The sequence below is a fragment of the Sceloporus undulatus genome, chromosome 1, assembly GCF_019175285.1.
Source record: "Sceloporus undulatus isolate JIND9_A2432 ecotype Alabama chromosome 1, SceUnd_v1.1, whole genome shotgun sequence".
In the NCBI taxonomy this organism is placed as follows: domain Eukaryota; kingdom Metazoa; phylum Chordata; class Lepidosauria; order Squamata; family Phrynosomatidae; genus Sceloporus; species Sceloporus undulatus.
Genome location: NC_056522.1, coordinates 244669793 through 244687334, shown reverse-complemented (window position 1 = coordinate 244687334; position 17542 = coordinate 244669793). Strand labels below are relative to the sequence as shown.

The 17542-nt window shown below is 38.0% G+C and overlaps 1 protein-coding gene across 1 annotated transcript in view; it reads right to left on the bottom strand.

The window, feature by feature from the left end:
• CNTNAP5 (contactin associated protein family member 5) overlaps nt 1–17542 on the bottom strand; it is a 479983-nt gene that overhangs the window by 82414 nt on the left and 380027 nt on the right. Inside the window, exon 14 of the mRNA XM_042445209.1 lies at nt 2749–2905. Coding sequence (XP_042301143.1) covers nt 2749–2905 — 157 coding nt within the window. The remainder of the gene's footprint in view (nt 1–2748; nt 2906–17542) is intronic.

Genomic DNA, 17542 nt, shown 5'->3' with positions numbered 1-17542 from the left:
AACCAACCAACCAACCAACCAACCAACCAACCAACCAACCAACCAACCAACCTTATTGTGCTCTAAAGAAGAGGAAAATGAGCATCTTCTCATTACTATGAAATAATGAACCAAGTCATGATTTATACTTATCTTGCTCATAATCCTCTAAGGGGTCTCAGAAGATCTCCACAGTCTGTCTAGGATATCTCAGGTAGCATTACAAGAAGTTAAACAATCTTGTTCAATATTCTTGTTTTCTGCTGCTCCAGAGAATAGGATCCAGAGCAATGGATTCAAACAATAGGAGACCACCTCAACATTAGGAAGAACTTCCTGACAGTAAGAGCTGTTCACAGTGGAACATATTTCTCAGAGTGTGGTGGAGTCTCCTTTTTGGAGGTTTTTAAACAGAGACTGGATGCACAACAGTCGAGGGTGCTTTGATTCTGTTTTCCTGCATGGCCAGGGGTTGGGCTATATGGCCCTTGTGGTCTCTTCCATCTCTATGTTTCTATGATTTTATGATTTTCCTGTATTCCATAAGATGGAATAGTAAAGTGGTTTCAGCATTAGAGTAGGACTCTGGAGACCAGGGCTTGAATTCCTGCTCAGCCATGGAAACCCACTGGGGTTTCTCTCAGCTTCAGAGGATGGTAAATGCAAACCCCCTTTGAATAAATCTGGCCAAGAAAACCCTGTGATAGGTTTGCCTTAGGGTTGCCGTAAATCAGAAATGACTTGAAGGAACATCAAAACAACTACAAATCTCATATTTTCAGAACACATTATGGCATCTTTTGAAAATGATATTAAGCATATATTTTTGGCCTAAATCTAATTGCTGCTCCCAACTAAAATAATCTCATTCAATCAATATGGTTTACTTACATTTTTACTTTCCATTCAGCTAATGACCCCACTGGTTCACCCCAGTTGGAACTAAGCATTGGATTTAAACCTTGGTTTTCCATGTTTTGGTCTTATGAGCTTGGTTGATATGACAAATAACATAAACAGCTGACATTTTAAATTCAAATTCTCTGGTCTTGGTCTCTTGTGGCACTCCAGTTATGGGATACTCTCTCCTTAAAGGCCAGATTGACACTAGCTTCATTTCAACCCCTATTTAAAGCATTTTTAAACTATAGTCTCTGAGTTCTAATGATGGTGGTACATGTATATGGTTTTTGCTTCAGTTTGTTTGTTGCACAGTTTGATATGATTTTAGGGTGTAAATTATATTGAGGTCCAACAGTTAACAAAATGTTACCATGGTTTGGTTAAACACTTCTGTTTGTATTTCACCAAACACATTATTAGTGAATCTGAGGTCCATAAAATGTATCTTGGCCTCAAAGGTCTTCTCCCCAGTAGACAAATCATTATTGCAGAAATGGAAAAGAAAGGTCACTTTACACCAAAAGGATGGCATCTGATGGGCCAGATTTATCATTGTGTATAGCTGGTTTTGCCCATCCCTAGCTCAACATATTAAGAATGATATATACTTTTTTATCACAGCAGCAGTGAACCACTTCTTTTATAAACAGAAAATGCCAACTCTTTTTTAGCCTCCTCCTTTTAGCCTGACAATTTTAGCTCTGGTCTTTTGTGCATTTTCCAGTTTATCCACTTTATTCCTACCAAATTCATCATTGATTTCTACTATATAGCTATAATTTTTTCTATAATATAGGTCAGGCATAAAAAAGGAGAGGAATCCTTATTTTTCAAAGTGTAACTTTTTCAGCACAATTTAGAGGGCTTCTACAGTATACATCATGTGTTCTCCCCTCCCTACCATCAAGCTTTCTTCTTTTTTCTAAACTACATATAAGTTATTAAACTTAAGCAAATGTGAATAGTTTAATAAATCTACTATGTATTTATTTTTTTCTCAAGAGATTCAGATACTTATTATAGATATGTGAAGAGAAGCAAAGTTCCACACATGCACAGATGGAACAAGGGCCATTTGTGAGAACAGATATGTTTACACATGTCAGTGAAGGAGGCCAATATACAGGCTAAAGAGGAGAAATCACCAAAAGCCATTGCCTGCTCATTGAGATGGGGCGGAAATTCAACACAGGTGAAGGGATGCCCATCAATAATACCTCTTCATCATTGCTTGAAGTTATAACTTGACCTGTGGCACATGTGAAATCAGAGCCTGACTTTTCAGTACCAAATCATTTTCAATTATTTCCTTTTTTGATACCACCTACATCACATTAAACTTCTGTATTATGAAGTTTTCAAACAAGGTGCCTGTGATGGCAGCACTGGACTGAGGTGTCATGTTGGAGATAAAAGTAGTATAACATTTGATAGGAATCTTAAGGGCATTTAGACTGACCCCACAGTTAGTGTATGACAAGAGGGACAAGATGAAATATTTACATGTCATGGAGTTTGAGATCAGGGAAAGCTTTCACACTGAGTGTTTACAGTGAACAGTGGGAAAGCTTCACATTTCATGGGTTAGGTGTAAAGACCCCCAGCTTTACCGACAGTGGTGATTGCCTGACACTATAAGCAGAATTCTCCACATTTGGTATATGCAGCAGTGGGAAATAAGCTGAGATCCCCCCCCCTACACACACACAAATCAAGTTGTGATTCTTTCCTATTTGACTGTGTTGAACCAACAAAGGCCTTCAAAGAAAGATAAATAATTAGCAGTTTAATTTGTCTTTCATGCTATTCATAGTATGTATGCATATGGAAAAATAATAACAAACTAGAGTAAAAACCCATTGTTACCATTCTTCTTTATCAGCATCACAGTTACAAAAGTATCTCAGATCCAAGCAGCTTTCTTCTAATCCACATGCACACTGCTGGACTCCTGGAATAGACCCTCCCCAGTAAGGATGCTTTTCGTTGGCATGACCAACCCACCAAACAAATGGCATTCCATCTGGGGAAACAAACAAAGAAGAAATCAAGAATACATGGGGAGGCCTCCTTTATGGGAAAGTCAGGATGAAGTGTCATCCTTCACATAGTGGTTGATCTCAAAGAAACATTGTATGTCATTTTGAATTCTGCATCTCACATTTGCATTTCCTGTTGTATTTAATGTTTGTAAGTCCTGCTCTTAACTAGAAGTGTGATAATTTCAAAATGATCTTACATGAACATCCTAAAAATCTATTCAAAGAAATACACTGATAAAAGTTTCATCTAATATGGTAAAGACATTTCTCCTCGACAGGAATACAATCTCACTAAAGCATTTTACAGAAGAATCTAGAGGTTATGTAAATATCTGTAATTGTAGAGCATCAAATTAAATGCTGCATTCTTAGCAGATCAGATCATGACAGTACTAGTCCATTTTTGCCGTCATCAGTGGAAAATTCAAGCAAATTTCTTGCATTCTACTGACAACAGTTGTAGGAGTATGAAAATGCATGTTTCAGACCAACTGCCATGCACTCCGATTAATTAGTGAAGTACAAGGAGCATTTACTACATCTATATTTTATAGACAAACACACACACACTATATTCCTGAACTCTGGATAATCAAGTCTGTCTATGAGGCTCAAAAGCACAGCTACTTCATAGCAATAATTTACTGAAATGTAGTTAATCTCAACAGGTAAAATTCAAAAAAGATAAAATTCATAGCAGTGTTAATCTATATCAGTATGCAAAGGGTTATTGTAGCAAATGTGTATTCTAACACTTTCTCAGTCTCAAAAAAGCAGCAATACTCTTTTGCTATAATACTCACAAGACAGATAAAGAGAGTGACCATAACAGGATGCATTAGAGGTTGGAGGAAAATATATTTATATTAGAGTGGTGGCAATAGACTCTCCAATAGGAACCCATACCCAACCTGACTGACATATTTACATAACCTTTTTTTTCTGTGATGGTAATTGATTATAAAATTTAAATTTGTATTGGTTATTTTCATCCAAGCTTGACAAAGCACTTTTCACCATGCACTTGGTCATAAACCTATATAACCTTTTTTTCCAAGTGAACACTAGATGCCTTGCAGTCAGCTAAAAAAGATTGTGTCTTGTTTGATTTGTGAACCTCTATCTAAACTGTGACATCCGACTTTAGTTCTCTGCTCAGTGAAGCACCTCTGGCCTCAATCTGACTTCCTCTTTTCTGACAATACTCTTGAATGTATCTAAACAACATACTAGTAGTTAGGCCACTTGAACACTGTTTTAATTGTCATGTCCCCGTCTTATGGAATCATGTGATTTGTAGTTTGGTGAAGCCTTTGGAATCCTTTCCTGAATATCTTTAGTGCAACAACTCAGAGAAGGGTGAACTAGAATTCTCTAGAGGGAAATTTTAGGCACTTCAAAGAAAGAATGTTGAATCCCATAGGATGGACCCATCATACTTAAAGTGCAATCAAACTGCTGTCACAATTAAAGCTCAGCAGGGAAAAACATTCCTGTTCTTGATTCTTCATTTGTAGCTTACATTTTATCTTTTATCAAGCTCTGATCTCAAATGCCTGCTGTAACCTGTATTCTAAACCTGCATTCTAACATTTTTGCCCCCAAATTCTCCCAAGTGTATCCTGAATGTATCCACACTACATGCTAGAAGTTAGACCACCTGAATACGGTTTTAATTGTCATGACTTTATGCTTTGTAATCCTGTGACATGTAGTTTGGCCCTTGGAGCATTTTTGCCATGTTTTCTGGCATGGAACATTTTTTTAGGTCAGGAGAGGTCTTCTTTAAGCAACAGAAAGTGACTGGAAATGTTAACTTCTTATTTTTAAAAACCTCTCCAGGTCCTAAAATGATCCAAGGGGATAAAGAGGTACCAAAATGTCCCCACATCCCCAGAGAACACTTGGGAGTAAAACCAAAAACACTCCCCTCCCCCGGAAAAAAAAACAACACTAATAGCCAAAGAAGCTCCAGAGCCAAAGAAGTCTGAGAGCCAAAGAAACAGAAGCATGACTGTGCTTTGGCCAACTCTGTTGAATGTTAGGCATAGAAGGAATATTTACATTTCTTATCCTCAGTGAGAAAAGGAGTCTGACATACCAGGTTATCTGCCTTCAAAGCTGCCAACCTCTGTAAAAATTTTCACTGTCCATTCCCCCCCCCCACACACACACAGGTTTTTATTTTAATTTGTTTTGTTCAAATAATGTAAAGCCCCGTTCCTATATCTCACTGAGTGGGGATGGAAAGAATATTAGAAAATGTTTTAAAATGGTCAAAAAACATGTTTTTCAAATGTGGAGAAACCCTGATGAGAGGAATCATGGACTGATGAGAATCTTTGCAATTTTTAAATTATATTGTGCAGAAAACAGCATTTTCTACTCAGGAAAATGTTGATTTCTGCAAAGAAAATGTTGTAATTGGGGATATATTCTACAAACACATTTTCTGTGTAAGAATTATTATTTTTGCTTTCAAACATTTTTAAACATAAATCATGCTGTTTTCTGTGCATAACAACCACATGCAATTTTTGCACAGAATCAGACTCATACTAGAAATAGCAATTGAAAGACTCTGTGATTTTTAAAGACTTTCTTACAGCGGGATGAAAATTGCTGAAATTATTAATTGCTCACCTTGAGAAGAAAATTAGGGGCTCAAGAGGCCGCCCCTTTGGAGCAACCTGCAGCCGCCCCTTTTCTCACCAGATTGGGGCCACAGAAACTACATGCTATGCCCTGATCTGGTCTTCCCCTGGCACTAAAAAAAGCCACAAAAATGGCTCCTTTTTGCACCACAGAAAGAGCACCCTTTTTACTGCTTCTTTGGTGCAACATGTGTAAACACTATGCCAAAAACGCAGCGTGATGCCACCTGGCATTTGGCCAGGCAGACAGCGTGGGGGCGGTGTGGGGGCAGAGTCAGGCAAACGGTATGTGGTTCCCATGCCCCCACACCAGCTCTTTATGCTGTTGTGTAGAAGGCCTCATTGAGTTACATCCCTATCACTGGCACTCATGTGAGTGATATCACCGCCATTGCTCTGAAGAGGGAAAAAAAAAAAGAATAAATGGCCTGGAGCTGCAATGAGTCTCTTGACTACCCATCCCAGTGACGTTAAGTCATTAAATTTAGTCCCTCTTCCACCATTTTTGTAGGATGAGGACTGATTTTACCATTTTTCCAAACATTTTCCAGGATGAAAAAGGGCTGAGAGATTCAAGGGAAAACCTTGCCTCCAGGCAAGATTCACACTTAGCAAAAAGGGACTGCTCCCTAACAAATAAAAGTGATCAGTTTTACTGTGCTTTGTCTTCCTTCCAGTGGTTGCTTCCAGCTTTCATGTCCATTGTAGACTGTAGATATTGTAGACTGAGTTCTCAAAGAGTTATTCAAGGCACTGAATTCCAATCACAAAAGAGGTTACGCATTTTGAATGGTTTCTTTTAAAAACTGACTAAAATTAGAAATAGATTCACTACCCCACTTACATGGGAGTCATCAGCAATTGTCTCTTCATGCAAGGTTAGGGCAATACAATTTTTTGCAGGACATCTGAGTTTGGAAAAGTACATTAAAAATTAGTTGCAACTAAGCTGCGGAGTCCCTCCTCCACATAGTTACCTACAATTACTATGTTAAAAAGCACTCTTTGCTTTCTCATTTCTTAAAAATAAAATTATTGCTTTTAGTTCCTTTTCCAATAAAATAAAATAAAATAAAATCTGAATTCTACAAGCTGTTGTTGTATGGTGTAGACCTGGATTACACCATAGGCTAGCATGCACTTGTTGAATCTTGAACATTTTTTTTAAAAAAAGCTCTAGCAAACAAATAATGTGTATTTTGAGCATACTAGATTCTTCCTTATATAGCAACAGCTAATTGCATTCCATATTACCTAGTCAGAAATAATGATTAAAAAAATCCAAAACAGGCATAAAGATTAATTAAAAAGTACTAATTAGGAGGAGCCTGAGAGGGGCCATGCCAAGTCAGGTTTGCCTTTTTTGTTGCTTTGCCACTGACTTCAGACACTTACCAAAAACAATGAAACTATGAAATCCTATGCATCTTAACTAAGACATAAATCTCACTGTGTTCAATGGGGATTAGATAGGTGGAAACAGGAGCCTTGCAGGAGGAATACTTATTTTCAGGCCATCTTAAATGAGGAGACATGGGCTTTGTCCAATACCCAGTGGTACTCATTATAAAAATGGAAAGTACAACGGTATACATTTCCCGGGTGTATATCCACTAATTTTGCATTCTTCAAACTTGCAGAATTTTAATGTATATTATCATCAACCTATTCCTTCAAAATTATGATTGCACAAACTAGGGATCATAAGGTGGGGGGACCCAAGATTATGGAAATAGATACCAGCTATGGAACATCCTATAGTTCCCATCCTTTTCCACTCTGGAAACCAAGCATTCTGTTTGGTATGGCACTTACAAAGCTATAGTCATCAAAGGAGCAAGTCTTATCACCAGGTTTAACATTCCTTAACACCTTGATTCTAAAATCTCTAAGCTAAGTTAGTGTGGAGCTGGTTATAAAAAAAGAAAACCAGACTGTGAAGCATAGCCATATTTTTTTAATTTGTAAGAACACAATTAGTGCCCCCACTTTCAGTTTATTAGTCATGTGCTCTCTAGAATATAGATATAGCCCACTTCCTGCTTTACTACTAACATAACCAAGTATGTAGTCTAGATACTGAATACTTGCATCCTAGTAATGCTAGCACTTAAAATATATTATTCTTACATTTGAAATACTAATCCCATCTGTGCCACATTTGTATACAATATGTTAACAGAAGGTGGGAGATAAATGCATGAAGATACTGGAAAAACCCTGAATCAAACTCTGAAGGGAATAAATTACTCTACCACTTCATGACTAGCCCTCTAAGCCATCTCCCTAAAGAATAGATCCCTAAGCGATCCCACAGTTCACTTTTCTCTGTTGTTGCAACTGGCAATTTAGATATTTTGGAAGGAAGGAGCAATTTACATTTCTCTAAGAGGAGCAATGCTCTACTACTATTAAAAACGTTGGTCAAGGATCTTTGGGAGAATACGCAAAACTAAGAATGTAGTATGAATATTATCAAAACATTTAAGGCACTTTAAAGACTAACACATTTTATTAAGTCCAAGCTTTCATAGATTCCAACTCGCTTCATCAGATACAGGCTTTTATGAAAGCTTATGTCCAATAAAGCTTGCTAAACTTTAAGATGTCATAAGACTTTGTTGGTTTTGCTGCAACTGACCCTCCTCCCCCAAAGACAGAAATTCTATGAAAATATTTGTTATGCATTTGGTAGAATTTCCAGGTATTAAGAGTATTTAGGATTAGCTCTTTAATTTTATTGACAATTTAAAGCAACATGAGAGAAGTGATCTGTCTAATTAAAAATGTGCTAATTCGGGGGAAGACAATATTTAGTTTTAAAATGTAAGTTTGTGCAGCTATTAGGAAATAATAGTGATCATTAATCAAAGTCAAGCCTCACATTATTGCCTCTTGGAAAGGTTCATTAAGTAGAGCATAGTTATAAGATAAACAGCCAGCATCAGGATATTAAGAGTGAACAGTTTTATAATATCTTCTCTATGTTTGACTATCTCTATTTTATTGTACGAAACCAACCCAAAGATTTATGGAAGTCTCCTTAAAGCAGTACACTTGCCAAAGCCTGAGTCATTTAAAACCAAGCTAAATAGAGAACTTGCTAATATACCGGAGGGAACAATCTGATGAAGGATAGAGAATAGACATCTATGGTCTAATGTATCTTTTTTAGTATCTTTTCTAGCATCTGATTCTGCCACTAAGAAATGAAATAGTGGTTCACTTGAACTGCAATAAGAGGAGATATTGGTTCATATTGGTTCAGTGAAGGACTTTAACACATGCTTTAGAAAGATTTAATTATGTTATGACTTGTGCATGTTTGCATAACATGCTGTTTAGAAGTATTATAATTATTTTGAAATGTTCTATTTTAATTATTCTTTAATAAGTCCTCCTCTAGGTTTGTTGTGGAGGCCCTAAAATGGACCAAAACAAACAAAAAGGCCATGAAAAAAGCTAGAGCATTGACCAGTTACTGTTTCTGTAGGTTTTCATTAGCATGATTTAGTCATACTTAGAGGAGATCCATTTAGCTTAATGGGACTTATATTAGTCGTTCTGTTGAGCTGAATGGATTTTCTCAAAGTAGAACTATATATAATTAAGTATGATCAATGTGGTATCTGGCTTCAACCCAATGTCTCTGCAATAGGATGAGTGACCCTGTGCACCTATTTTAAAATGCTTGGGGTTTACTTGTTTAAAAATATATTGACAGTTTTGGAAATAAATCTCATAATAGTTGGTGGATAGTAAACTGAATCTTGAGATATTCCCACAAATGACAGCAGTGTTCAAGTAACTTTGATTTCTGTTTTATTGTAATAAAATATTGTGATAGCAAACTACACGTGAGGTAAGGAGCATTATACATGTCCACAGTCAAGAAAAGTATTGGTATTTTTCCTGCTTTTAGGTTTTTTTTAACCTCTCCTTTATACACTACTGCCTTGGTCCTTTCTTCCTTTTTACCCCCTTCTGTCTCCTATTCCAACATATATGCTAGAAACATTTCTCTTACTTGTATCCGTCTTGATGTTTACTATGGTCGGATTACCTGCAGAGAGAAAAGTCTCACATGTATATTTCTTCTTCCACCAGTCATAGAGGAATCACATTTATATGGCGGGTACTAAACACTAAACTGTCTTGAGGCATCTTAAAAACCAACAGTGTTGTTGCAGAAGCTTTTGCAGACTAGTCCTCTTGATTTCAGTTGAGGGCCAGCAGGGAGGTCAAAAGCCCAAGAAGATGAAAGGAGGTGTACCATTCAGACAGCATTACATAATGTATACATAGCATAAGAGTATACTAAATATACAGCGACCATTCACTAACAATAATTTCCTGCTATATTAATTTATATTGTCATATAAATTTTATTACCAGTAACACTTTATTACAATGTTCTAATTTATTGCTGAATTAGAGACACTGGCTGATAGAAGCTGTAGTCTTCCAGATTTTAGGGCACCAGTCAGAAAAGGTCAATCTAAAATAATAATTTTCATATTTGTCCTGTTTTTCCTGTCCATTTTAAAGGACAGAACAACCAAATACCTTTCTTTTGCCTAAATTGAGACACATTATTTCTTCTCAGGAGCACATTAAGCTCTACAAGCCAGCTAGCCTTGTAGAGCAGAACTCTAATTTTATTCCTTCATAAATAAAAACCCACCCATAGCAAAGCATTGCAGCTCCTTGATTCAATGTTCATATTATATCCTGCAACACATTTATTTATTCCAAAATAACAAGCAGAAACCAATTGCACAAACACACACATTAGAGTTGATGCATTTCCCCCCCTCTCTTGTTCTGTAGGACAGAGAATTCACTCATAATAGACATATTAGGATTTATTATTATTATCATCATCATTATTATTATTATTACAGACATAGCAAAAGGAGGACTGAGTAGGAGAAAGAGACAGCGAGTAAACAAAGACACCAACAACAGAAAAACAGCTGAAACAAAACAGAAGCAGAATAGCTATGCAGACTTCATGTACACAAATATAGTTCTGCTCAAGTTATATAACTGTCAAAATGACCAATATAACTTGGCAGAAGATACATAACTGTCAATCCTTGTGCCCTTTATTGATTCCATATACTAGAGGTGATAAAAGATATATGGGCACTGCCAAAACAAAAACAAACGAAGCCTCATGTCCTCTTTACAGAGCTTTGAATACTGGCTGGTGGCTGATGGGAATTGGAGTCCAAAAGGGAACATTTCCAAGGCCTCATACCTCTTTCCTTTTCCCTCTACAATTTGTAAAGGAAGTTCTGTTGGAAGATCTTTGCATTCTCTTTCCCCCTCCTTAGATAGATAGGGATTTCCTGCACGCAAACTCCTCCCTCCTCTCTCATTCAAACTAACCATGTGACTTAGGTCACTTCCCCTTTGGGACTAACAGACATTCTCTCAGGGTCTCTACAGACTGCCCCAAAGGAGTGGCTCTGTGCCACCCCTTTAAGTGCTGGATCAGGGCCATGGCAACCACACGCTGTGGCCCTGATCTGGTGCTTTGCCGGCTTTAAAAGAAGCTGCAAAATGCTGTTTAGAGCTGATAAAAAGGCACTCTTGCAACTGTGGCTGCACTTTTCAGCGCTCCTTTCAGCGTGTGTCATATAAACACCATGACAAAGGATTGCTGTGAAGCCGCCTGCCATGTGGTTGGGTGTGTGGCATCATATCGGCATGATACGTGATGTGGCACATGATGTGCATTGTCCAAATGCCACACCCCCATGTTGCTGCTTCAAGTTGGTCTGTACAGCCCCTCAGAATATTTTCAACTGAGCTGTTTTGTTTCCATCTTCTTGCTCTCTCACTTTTCTTTGGAAAGATGGTGAGATAAATATTTATTTTACTGGAACTATTCCCTAACTAGATTAGGATTTATATTCTATGTAACTATATATTAAAGCCATTAGTAAACTTTTGTTTTAAACTACAACCTATGAGTTTGTTGTTTTTGAATTCAGTCTCAGTTTTGAGGAAAGCTTACTTAGAGAAGAGCGCATTTCTGCTACTCTGCTGTTTTGAAGCTAGACCCTAAGAGGCTTGGCTTTGATATCTTGATATTTAAATATTTTGTTTTTCTTAATAATGCTGAAGCCTTAGGAAACTTAAATTACCCCAAAGTTCCTTATTAACTATAGCCAATAAAGTAGGGCTTGAACTGATAAATTACAAACACAGTGACTAATTCATGCTTTTATTTACCAGATAAATGCAGGTGTTATTGCATGCAGCTGCAGCTGGACGAATGCAACCTGTAGGCGGCCTGGACCCCAGCTGTGCTTATCCAGTGGTTTTTCAAAAATGGCAAGCTTCTGTTTTTGAAAAGCCACTGGATAGGTGTGGCTGGGGTCAGGGCTGCATACGGGCTGCGCTTGCTCAGCCACGCCTGTGTGCAATAACACCCGTTTTGACCTTTCAATCCTGTGTCTATCCTGGCGGGATTTTTGGGTGCAATAATCTCCAAAGACAACAGAATGTTGTACTGTTACATTAAAACAGGAAATCTGTAGCTTCATTATTGCCATATTCAGAATATTTGTCAAGGTTTATTACATAATTCTCAAGAGAGTCTTCTGTTTCAGGCATAGCCCAGTAAAAGAAACAGGAGAGAAACTGAATCTAGCACTGAATTTCCAGGATCTTGAATAATACAAGGAGAAATTTAACAATTTGCAGTCAATGAGTACAAGCAAATTAAAGGTCCTTTGCACTAAGGCAGAAAATTAATGCACTGTACATTCGCTTAGAGGGCATGAACTGAATGAACATCTTCTGACATATGGCATCATCAGGTTTATTTCTTAAGAGTTTTGCTAGCATGATCTTTATTGTTAGCATTATTCAGCAATGCCAGAGGTTTGAGAATGGTATCATAAACTGATACCATTTATCAGCATGGTGTAGTGATTTGAGTGTTGGGCTATGACTCTGAAGACCAAGATTCAAATCCTTGCTCAGCCATGGAAATTCACTGGGCGAGCTTGGTCATGTAACACACTCTCAGACTCAGTGGGAGGCAAAGAAAAGACCCCTCTGAAGAAATCATGCCAAAAAAAGAAAGAAAGAAAGAAAGAAAGAAAGAAAGAAAGACCCATGATAGGTTCATCTTATAGTTGCTATAAGTCAGAAAGGATTTGAAAGCACACAACAACAATCTGAAGGAAAAAAACTGAAGGAAAATTCTTGCCCATCCCTCCCTCTCTCCCTTCTGTTCCACATAACACAGTAGCTTCTGACTACACGGATGGAAGTAAACAATCCGCACTCCTGTCTTTTTATCCTGGGCACCAAGATGGCAAAAAAGATAAGTCAAATTGCCAAACCATCTTAAATATATCTCTGCATACTGCCTAAAGCATGATATAAAAGCTGCCTTTTGTTAAGCCAGATGATTGGTCCAGCTAGACCAGTATTGTTAATGTTGACTGACAGTAGCCTTCTAGGGTTTCAGACAGTATTCTCACTCCTGCCCCATACTACCTATAAATCCCTGGTATTCTTTCCTTCATGGTTTCCATCTATGTACTCGCTAGCCCTGACCCTACTTAAAGACATTAGATGTGAACAGGTGGGTTCACAGGGGTTGCATATTTCTATTTGCTTTTAAGCTCTACCGATCTAACACTGATTTCACCCGCAAGTTTGCTATTCAGACTCCATCACTGTACAAGTTTAGGTTGCCATGTGTGAATTTTTCCATTATACTGATCTGCTTGGTATATTTCTTCCAGAAGTCTTTACACCTTTTACCTTGGCTGTCTTTGCTCCTAGTTATATAACCTTAATAGCTAAACAGGTTTATCCTTGAAATAGCCTTGGAATAGAGGGAAGAATTTATACTAAGCAACTGTCAGAATGCATCCCTGAGTTATAAGATATGGGCATTCTGTTATCTGTTTAACATAGTTGTTTAGATGAATAAGGAAAAACATAGGTGTAAAGTCAATACAGGACAGGTGTAAGTTAGTAGGAGAAATTAACGGTTTAGTCCAAGATTGCTCTAAGAGGGCTCAGTGAAGACAAGCACTCTTGGCAAGGATTCTGGTCACTGATGGCCTGTAGGTATCTCCACTATTGACTCCTAGGGATCCTACCCACTAAATGGAGAAGTAAGTTTGCTTGTTAGAGTTTTTGTAGGTTTTGTAATTGTACCATTTTCACTATCATATGTCTTAAGAAATGCCTGATGTATCCATAAACATGTTAAAAACTTTCACCCACTGGTCTCCAAATCCACAAAAAACTATGTGCCTTTAGCAAAATAATGGATAAGGTCTGAAAATTGATAGAAGTCTTTTAATTATACAATGGGAGAAATAACAAATGGTGCAATGTTTGTTTTTACCACCATTACTCCTGCAATTGCTGAGAGCTGAACAGGATCTTTGTTGCAGCTGTACTCTAGTTTAGCATAGGCAGGCGAATGAGGATTGATGGTAAAATACAAACTGGATTTAACACATATGTGGAATAATTCTACCAGCTGCTCATCATGTTGTGGACAAACATTATCAGAAATGCTTAAAATTCTGTTCATTACTATTTACCAAACGATACCTAGACCTTACATAGGGAATAAGAGTGATTAGAACTTTGTTCTAGGATGCTAGATACCTTCTGGTACCTGCAGCACTCCCCACAGGTGGTGCAGTGGTTAAATGCCTATACTGCAGCCACTCACTCAAAACCATAAGGTTGCGAGTTCAAGACCAGCAAAAGGGCTCAAGCTCAACTCAGGCTTGCATCCTTCTGAGGTGGCTAAAATGAGTACCCAGACTGTTAGGGGCAAATTAGCTTACAGTTGTAAACTGCTTAGACACTGCTTAGGTAGTATGAAGCGGTATATAAATGAAGTTTGTTCACGCAGTCTGAATCTTTATTTCAAGATCAAGGCTAAATAGTAGGCATCTTCCTTGGAACTAACCTCCTTTTTTTCTCACCCATGCCCCTCTTTTTTTGGTACTGTCAGATAACATGCCCTCAAAGATAAAATGTCCTAGAAAACCAGGACGCTTACACAGTCTTTTGTTAGTGGGCCCTAATAATGAAGATTTTTGCCCCACTATGGATTTTAAATGTTATTGTCTTGCAAATTGTGTGACTCCAGACGTCACTGATCTTCAGTTCCCCGCATTCATCACCATTAGCTGTACTGGCTGGGCCCAGTGGTGTCACTGGGGCTGGGGGTCACCTGATGCAATATCACCCTCCTCCATTGATCTCCTCCCATCCTACACCATACAGAATCCTTAGTAATGTTTATTGTACTAATATACTCATAAATTGTAATTCCCATATACCACTGAATGTAAGGGTAATATTTGTGACATAAACAACTAAAAAATGAAAATTATATCTTGAAATTATAATATCATGCACACAGAATTTGCATATGCATAGTTTCATGTGGTTACAGTGAAAATTTGGTAAAATGTGATATTTGACAAATTAAAAAACAATTAAAAATTAAAATTATAATTTGAAATTTGATTAAAAAACCACAACAACCCTTGGGCCTATTTTTTTCCCCACCCACTGAGCCCCACCGCACTCAACCCATCCCTTCAGCATTTTATAGAGATACAGGTGAATGCCACAGCCCTTTTCTGCCAAAAGGCAGATGTTTCAGGAGCAGTGGTGCCACCCCCCTTAGGGTGTCACCTGGTGTGGTCCGCACTCCCCCATACCTTTTAGTGACACCACTGGCTGGGCCTGCTGTGTCTTGTTCAACTACACTGGGAGGGCTGAACAATGCTCACTTCTGTACTAGACTTTTATCTAGATTCCATGAGGAAGAACTAGCTTTTGAGCAAACCCAAGAATTTAGATGCATTTACGTATATGCATTCATGCAGCCCATTTACTTACTCTTCAACTGTTCTGATTTGTTGTAGATAGTCCCGTTCAATCTCCTCTTGTCCCACTTTTTATCTGCTTTTCAAATCTCCCAGTTTTTCCCTCCCCCCTTCCCCTACCCACTTTCCTTCTGTCTTCAACTTACTACAATTGCTGCAAACTAAGTTCAAAGTACAAAAGTAGTTTGAACTCAATTGATCCAACAGGGGAGTGTGGAGGAGGCGCAGTCGCCCTTCCTAGTAGGCTCAGGCAAATCAAACAGCTGCAACCTCTGCTAACTTGTGTTCATCCTCAATAACCTTTGCCATCTTGACCATACTCTGATGCTGCTTGGCCACATGTGTCTGGGTTTTCATCTGTGAAAGGCTGTAGGGTATACATTTACAAACAAACCAACCAATATTGAGAAAAGAGACATTTCCCTAAAGCCGGTGGCATCATTAAAATGCATACATACATGCATGCTCACTTTTTCATGCTGATAGCATGGAACATTCAACACACCCCTGATTATCTTGCTATGTTGTTTATAAGCAAACCCACCCATAAGCCCTCAGTTCTGTATCCACCAACCATGGCCAGAAAAAAAAAAAGCCTCTCAAGTGAAAAGCCAGCTCCATCATTGGAGAAAGGACTTATTTACCCTTGTTTTTCTCCTAACAAAGGGACCACATCCCACACTTGGTGAGTCACCCACAAGTGGTAATGCCATTCATTAAACCTCTTTACAGTCTAATGTGTTTAAAAAAAATACATTAAAGAGCAACTGTAAATAAATAATTGCTGATTCAACACAGCTGTCAACCTCTGAGTAATTCCAGCAGTGGAAAAGATACAATTAATGTCACTAGTTAATGGTCTAAGTGGTGGAAGGGGGAATCATACTGCAATAAACAAATGCAGTCAATTGCAACTTAAGGGCATCTACAAATGACTGGACTGGACTGTCATGGCTCAGCTGTCCCATTTGCAACCCTGCAATTATGTCTCTGTTGGTCAAAGCAGCAGGGATGTCATTTGTCATCTCAGGGTGTGCTCAAGGGCTGCAAGATTGTGCAGTTTGGAAAAATGCAGCCGTAGCAAAACATATGTATAGGCAGCACCATGAAATGAACTGGATATAAGCCAGCATGTTTAGATTTCTTTTTGCAAAAAAAAAAGGGCAAGAGAATAGAAATGAGAAAATTCATAGAACACTGTACCCAGCAGACTCTCAGCCATACATCCTGACCAGTTTTAAAGGTCAGCATGACAATAACCTGTCTTCTTTATGGAGCATCTTAATCAGCTTTGAAATGTTTTTCTTGCCTTGTGAATAATGAATTTTCTAGCTCTCAACTATTCTACTTACTATGGTTTACTATAGTAAACCTACAACTCCCACCTTTAAAACAGGCCATAAAAATTCCCCCAGGTATATCATGCAATGAGGAATCTAAGCCTTTTTGTTTTCATTTTGCACCTCCTAAGACGCAAGACTATTTTAGCCTTCATTTTTGAATAACAATTAAAGTCCAATTTATGGCTGCTTGTAATTAATTCAAGCCATTTTATAGCAATCCACCACCACCTGAACCTGGTTGACCACCATGACACATGCTATGGCTGTGATTCTGTGATCATATTGTAGTGTTAGATGTTGTGAAGGCCAAACTACATTATGTCTCTCCTTTGAATCCCAACTCACTCTTTACCTGCTGTGGCCTTCCTCATGGCCATTCAGGAGCTGTAGGTAAGGGGGGAGAAGATGATAGAAGTGTCTGAGCCATGGCTGTTAAAGCGCTGTCAAACTGCATTCTTTCTGCAGTGCAGATAAGACCTATGATATATCATACTCTAGCATCTATGAAAATGAGAAGTACTTTTTTAAAATCTATGCTTTTGTGTTTATCTGTTCAATTTTTTGTAAGATGATGTGAATCCCAGGTTTGGGGAAAGACAAGATAAGTGAATAAATAATAGCTATCTACTACCATAACCACCACCTGATCTTGCAAGTGGTACCCCGTTACCTTTAGATATTGCCAGATGCTAATGCTATTGCTGTAGGACATAAAGACTCAATAT